Genomic DNA, 7309 nt, shown 5'->3' with positions numbered 1-7309 from the left:
ATAAAATCACCACTGTTTCAAGAAAGGTCACTTGTCTGATCTCTCATCCTCTCAAGATTGCTCACCCCAGGGAGCAATTGCGACTGCTACCTATTCCGCAGCTCACAGGTGTTATAACTTGAAATGCATATAAATATGTCATTTTTAAGCAGAGAAGTGTGAACAGGCCCTTTCACTGTTTTTTTCCCTGCATTAGGAGGAAAGCACTGTGGAGCATGACCCTTAATTCCAAAAAATGCATACAAAAATGCAAAAAAAAAAAAGTAGTTACATTTTTAATTGTTTAATAATTTACAATAACAACAAAGGCCCCTTTAGAAATGTTTAGTAATTACAATCTACAAACACATACTTCTAGATAATTGCAGGCTTTGTATTCTTCTTTATTTCTCTTTTCTTCCCCAGGAAGACTCCATGGCCACTGGCAGTGGCCATGTTTACTAAGGGCAGGTGACTAGTTATCCTATTAATGCCTGAAAATCTGGCACATGTGACTAGACATGTGATAATGCACGTCATCTCGGGCTCTTTTCATTGAGATGAGATTTCCCAGCAATGCTCTGCTGATGACAAGGCAATTGTGTTGTGCATTGTGTTGGCAAACTGAAGTAATTTTACCCTTTAAAAGCAGGATGTGAATGATCTGCAAGTGTAAGGATTTCAAAAAAATCACAAACAATTTGTGAATGTCACTGCCGCGCCCCCTCCCACCCCAGAACACAGGGAGGCTTCCACAATGCGAATCAGTGCGTCCGGCCACTAACTGTGCCACTAACTGTGCCGGAACGCACTGGAGATGCTGTGAATCGGCCCGAAATGTGTTCGCTGCCTGGCCAGCGCCTCCGGCAGGATAATCATAGGGGATAACTGAAAAATTTCTGCACAATAACACTTTCTTTCCCGCTATCATTTGATGAGTAAAAGAGGTGGTACACAGGGCACAAGTCCAAAAGACGCATGTGGCTCTTTTGTAGCACACACACAGTCTATGGTCAACAGCTGTAGGATGGCCCACAATCTTACTGTGTCATGTAGCATTACATATACTGAATCTTATGTGTGGCCCTTTGGTGTTGTCAGAGGCCACTGCAGAGGCCCCCTATACCTTTAAATTTGACCACCAGTGATCTAAAGACTTTTGAGATATGTTTATTTAGCCTTATAGAAACCCTATAGATTCACCCCTAGACCTGCACAGAGAAGAAAAGTAATAAAGTACTGTTACTGTGCAATATTATTAGGCGCAGATACGTATATGTAATGGACAAAAGTCTGTACCCACATACACATGTAAGAACTATACACAGAAACAATGTTTCTATAAAACTTTAACTGCTAAGATTATTACATTTAAAGCAACCATTTGCCATTGTTCACAGAAACTGCTGCCAATTATGCTTATAAACTCAGTCAGTGAACGTAAATTCTGTTGCAGTCGGTCACCAGAGTCCCAGTTATTTATTTCAATTGGATCCATCATCTTGCCCCTCATACAGTATAGAAAAGGTGAGACCATACTGCCTGCATGCAAAAAACACCTCTGCCCATTCTAAGACAAACACGCTATTTCTCTCCAGCAACAGCAGCCAAAATGAATGGTTATATATGGAGATAAGGACTGCAAACTTTGAGAAAAAGATGATTGAGCAGATTATGTAGGTATAACTATGTTTACATGCTTGGAGAATGGACAGGTTTATTTTAAGCTAAATCAATTCATATATATTTATAGAAGAAAAATAAAATTCTATAGTTTCCCTTCATCAACATGAAAATGTCACACAAAAAATGCATGCTAAACACACAAAAACAGTGTAAACTGTGTAGCAGGTCATCATGTAGAGAGCAAGGAGAGGTCCTGTCCGGGGTTTATGTGTCGCCCAGATTCCTCTCTTACACCTTCCCGAACCATCACACCTTGCCTCAGTGGCAATTTAGTGCAGGTGAGGAAAACAGACAGAGCTCTGTAGCCTGGGGAGCAGACAGTCTGAATCTGATAGAGCACAAAGTTGGTCATTGTAATTTTTGTGAGGCCCAACAAAAAATAGGTTTGTACGGGTAGGATAGGACTATCTAATGTGTCATTAGTGCCGGGACACGGCTTGGATTTTGTTTTTGCATTGTAGACTTCACTTGAGCACTGTATATAGCGTGTGTACTGCACCAATAAAAGCACCACTGTTTGAAGAAAGGTCACTGGTCTGATCTCTCATCCTCTCAAGATTGCTCACCCCAGGGAGCAATTGCAACTGCTACCTATTCCGCAGCTCACAGGTGTTATAACTTGAAATGCATATAAATATGTCATTTTTAAGCAGAGAAGTGTGAACAGGCCCTTTCACTGTTTTTTTCCCTGCATTAGGAGGAAAGCACTGTGGAGCATGACCCTTAATTCCAAAAAATGCATACAAAAATGCAAAAAAAAAAAAGTAGTTACATTTTTAATTGTTTAATAATTTACAATAACAACAAAGGCCCCTTTAGAAATGTTTAGTAATTACAATCTACAAACACATACTTCTAGATAATTGCAGGCTTTGTATTCTTCTTTATTTCTCTTTTCTTCCCCAGGAAGACTCCATGGCCACTGGCAGTGGCCATGTTTACTAAGGGCAGGTGACTAGTTATCCTATTAATGCCTGAAAATCTGGCACATGTGACTAGACATGTGATAATGCACGTCATCTCGGGCTCTTTTCATTGAGATGAGATTTCCCAGCAATGCTCTGCTGATGACAAGGCAATTGTGTTGTGCATTGTGTTGGCAAACTGAAGTAATTTTACCCTTTAAAAGCAGGATGTGAATGATCTGCAAGTGTAAGGATTTCAAAAAAATCACAAACAATTTGTGAATGTCACTGCCGCGCCCCCTCCCACCCCAGAACACAGGGAGGCTTCCACAATGCGAATCAGTGCGTCCGGCCACTAACTGTGCCACTAACTGTGCCGGAACGCACTGGAGATGCTGTGAATCGGCCCGAAATGTGTTCGCTGCCTGGCCAGCGCCTCCGGCAGGATAATCATAGGGGATAACTGAAAAATTTCTGCACAATAACACTTTCTTTCCCGCTATCATTTGATGAGTAAAAGAGGTGGTACACAGGGCACAAGTCCAAAAGACGCATGTGGCTCTTTTGTAGCACACACACAGTCTATGGTCAACAGCTGTAGGATGGCCCACAATCTTACTGTGTCATGTAGCATTACATATACTGAATCTTATGTGTGGCCCTTTGGTGTTGTCAGAGGCCACTGCAGAGGCCCCCTATACCTTTAAATTTGACCACCAGTGATCTAAAGACTTTTGAGATATGTTTATTTAGCCTTATAGAAACCCTATAGATTCACCCCTAGACCTGCACAGAGAAGAAAAGTAATAAAGTACTGTTACTGTGCAATATTATTAGGCGCAGATACGTATATGTAATGGACAAAAGTCTGTACCCACATACACATGTAAGAACTATACACAGAAACAATGTTTCTATAAAACTTTAACTGCTAAGATTATTACATTTAAAGCAACCATTTGCCATTGTTCACAGAAACTGCTGCCAATTATGCTTATAAACTCAGTCAGTGAACGTAAATTCTGTTGCAGTCGGTCACCAGAGTCCCAGTTATTTATTTCAATTGGATCCATCATCTTGCCCCTCATACAGTATAGAAAAGGTGAGACCATACTGCCTGCATGCAAAAAACACCTCTGCCCATTCTAAGACAAACACGCTATTTCTCTCCAGCAACAGCAGCCAAAATGAATGGTTATATATGGAGATAAGGACTGCAAACTTTGAGAAAAAGATGATTGAGCAGATTATGTAGGTATAACTATGTTTACATGCTTGGAGAATGGACAGGTTTATTTTAAGCTAAATCAATTCATATATATTTATAGAAGAAAAATAAAATTCTATAGTTTCCCTTCAAATGCTGCCATTACAGGGCTATGCTTAAATAATTGAAAAGGAAATGGTTAAAACATCTGTCAAGTTTTAGTTTTGCCATCTGTGTTCCACTTAGGAGATTTTCCTTTAATACCTGCCCTATAGATAAGCCAAAAAGTGGGGAAATCTCTCCAAATTGAGGTAAATACACTACGAGACAGCTGGTCATGGAATAATCAGCCCCATGGGAAGATGGGAAGAATTACCCTCGATTCATCTTCTTGGGAATACTTTTTTTTTAATCCAAGCGGGAGCTGTAACAAAGAAACAATCTCCAGACAGCAAAAAACCTAAATGTAAACAATCTGTCAAGAACCCTTTTGCACACTGGCAACAAATGGAGTGTTTGGTACAAATGGTGGCACCATGTGAAATCTAATGTGAAAGAAAGCCAGCACACTGGGTTCCAGTTGAGTGCTTTACCGGAGTTGTGATGCTCTATGGAACTCCAGTAAAGCACTCAACTGGAACCAGGTGTGCTGGCATTCTTCTAGATCAGCAAAAGAAACCTGACAGGGGTACTCCGATTCAAGTGCCTAGATTTGTGACAGGATTACTTAACTGTTGTGTTTTCATATAAGCCAAGAAAAGTAAAAATCAAGGCAGAAAGATATCAATCAGTGATTTGAATTGCCTTCAACTTGTGATAGAATACAAGACAACACGTACCTCATTCTGCTCTTCATGTTCTAGAATGGCCTGAAGAAATGCTCTCCTTTCATGGCTTGAAGATTTCTGATCAAACATCCCAGCCTGAATAACCTTTTGATCAACGTTCAGTTTGTACTTGGCGGCTGCAAGAATCTTTTCTTCCACACTATTTACAGTGCACAAACGTAACACGCGCACCTCGTTCTGTTGACCAATCCTATGTGCTCTGTCTTGTGCTTGTAAGTCCTATATACATAAAAGAAAAAAAGCAGTGTAAACATTAGCCACACATCCCAATAATCCACTGATTGATTATCTACAATTCATTATACGATATGGTTACACCATTACCTTTCAAAATACTCCATCCCTAATATTTCTCAGTGGCGTGTTGCCGGAATTCTGTTTCGACACCATTTACGGAGAAAATGTTTAACACTTTCTTATAATTTCGGTAACAGTATAGGGTACCCTAATCATATTTCAACTATATTCAACCAGGACTCAGCGATACTTCGTACCAAACACCTCCAAAGTAATATTCCACTCGTTGAACGAGGTCTAAATTCAAGCACTTGTACACGGTGTCGGTGATCTTCTCCAAGGACATCGTAGTTCAAGAGTAAGGAAGCTGTTTTCAACTTCTCTACACCCTCTTAAGCTATATAAATTGGGACTATGCCTCAATAGGCGATGAAGCAGACAGGCATTTTCATCTTCTGGGAAGACCAATGGATGTACTGGGGGATGGGATCTTACTAGGCTGGAGACAGAATTTCCCTATGTAAATGCAAAAAGTGACACTTACCTTTACTCTACAGACGCTATACAGATTTTACTACCTGAAAAGCTAAACTATAGAAATAACAGCACATTTGTAAAGAGCTGTTGAGAGGAAGTCAAAAAGTAAAAAGAACTGCAAGGCAATGAACATAAAAGATAGATAAAAACCTGATGAGGATTCCAGTCACTGTCAAAAATAACGACTGTGTCTGCAGCCTGAAGGTTAAGTCCCAAACCTCCAGCTCTAGTACTCAGCAAGAAGATAAAGACCGGTGAACCTTCTTCATTAAATTTTTTCAGTAATGCAGCTCTGTCTTCAGACTTGGTAGTGCCTTAGGAAACAGCAAAGTACTTATTAGCTAGAGATATATTGTCTACACAAAAGTAAAAAAATTTAGAGCCACTTACTTTACCCAGTCATGGATTATTTTTGATTAGCACACATTGTATCAAAGACAAATAAATACCAGGATGCTGCACATAAAGGAAACCTGTAGTGGAAGAATCATGGAGGATAACATTGCTGACCTCTCCTACATATGCTAGTTGCCTGGCTGTCATGTTGATGGATTGCCTTCAGTGCTTTGAGTTACTAATTTGGATTTAGTATAGAGAACTATAAGCAGACAAATAGCATTTTTTCTTTTTTAAAGGAGGCCAGCAGTGGCAGTCCCTATACTTACATGAAAGGGTCACTTTAAAAAGGTTTTAGCTATTCCTTACTATTGTGAGCCTCCTTTTTTCTTGGCACTAGACATCTATATGCTCTATGAGCTCCTTTACCTACTGACTAGCTGATCTGAGTGAATGGCTCTTAATCAATAGTTTTGTTCACCTAATGTATTCTTATATGGCCAAGCTAGTTCATCAGCTCCATGAACAGTAATACAACTAGTCCTGTCAAGAAGTAACACTTACTTACTTGTGATGCCCAGTATTTCTAGCAGCTACTATCTTGATGAGCTAAAAAGTGATAATGCTCACCTCATGCAGTTAAAAGGTGTTTATTATAAACACAAAAAGATCTTTTTACATTGTTGGGAAAATATCACTGCAAGTGGGTCTGATCCTCTCCTCTTCTATTAAGAGGAAACAGGGCCTGGAGTACTGCGTTCCCTATTGTTATCAGCTCAGGTTAATGGCAGGTCCTAATAGTCAGTGAGGAGCAGAGCTTGGTGTTAATCCAGTAGGTGGGTGCATCAGTCACAGTTCTGCACAGGCTTGAGCGAACTCAGTCATCATCAATCACTATACTAATGCAAATCACTATACTCAATAGACCCATACAAGTCCCTATATTGAAAAATGACTAAGAATGTTTAAACAGCAGAATGACTCTAAAAATGTGATCAACAAAAAGATAAACCGCTACAATTAAAACTGGTTCACACCCAATTATATGCATGTGACACTGATAAACCATTATAAGTGATGTCAGACGGTTTGTTTTTTTTTGAAACGCTAAACGAAAACACTGACATGAGAAAACTCCACAGACTCAAATGGAAGACTTAGAAGATGAATTTTCAGTGAAGTTTAAATAAATATATATCAGCACCAAAAATTTAATGACTGGTCATATATATTAATGATAGCAGTATTACTCCGAGTAAAGAATCAACCAAAATACAAACCATCAAGGCGAAGGTAAAGAAAGTTGCGAAAAGCAAAGTAATCTTCCATGATGGTCATGAGCGAGGTCATCTGACAGAAAAGCAGGACACGGTGATTTGTGGCTCTGAGCTTCGGTAGAATTCGATCAAGCAACTCAAACTTTCCTGCGGTTCTGTACAAATCAGGCCTGTGCGACATAAAAAGCAGATTATGGATAATGTTCCATGTAATTATATTTTTCCTTTTTACTGAAAAAAAATAAATACACAGAAAGCAGATTAACAAAAAAAAAAAAAAAAACAAAAATGTTTATT

General features: G+C 39.3%; 1 protein-coding gene across 1 annotated transcript in view; it reads right to left on the bottom strand.

Annotated features, from left to right (window-relative positions):
- The window catches only part of SMARCA2 (SWI/SNF related, matrix associated, actin dependent regulator of chromatin, subfamily a, member 2), a 147899-nt gene that overhangs the window by 61972 nt on the left and 78618 nt on the right, over positions 1-7309 (bottom strand). The window contains exons 24-26 of the mRNA XM_018559474.1: positions 7016-7182; positions 5550-5713; positions 4617-4844 (exon numbers count right to left, since the gene is read on the bottom strand). Of these exons, the coding sequence (XP_018414976.1) occupies positions 4617-4844; positions 5550-5713; positions 7016-7182 (559 nt within the window). The remainder of the gene's footprint in view (positions 1-4616; positions 4845-5549; positions 5714-7015; positions 7183-7309) is intronic.

This window comes from Nanorana parkeri, unplaced genomic scaffold, assembly GCF_000935625.1.
Source record: "Nanorana parkeri isolate BGI_ZX_2015 unplaced genomic scaffold, ASM93562v1 scaffold398, whole genome shotgun sequence".
NCBI classification, from domain to species: domain Eukaryota; kingdom Metazoa; phylum Chordata; class Amphibia; order Anura; family Dicroglossidae; genus Nanorana; species Nanorana parkeri.
The sequence above is the reverse complement of the archived record's forward strand: the minus strand, read 5'-3'. Positions and strand labels throughout refer to the sequence as shown.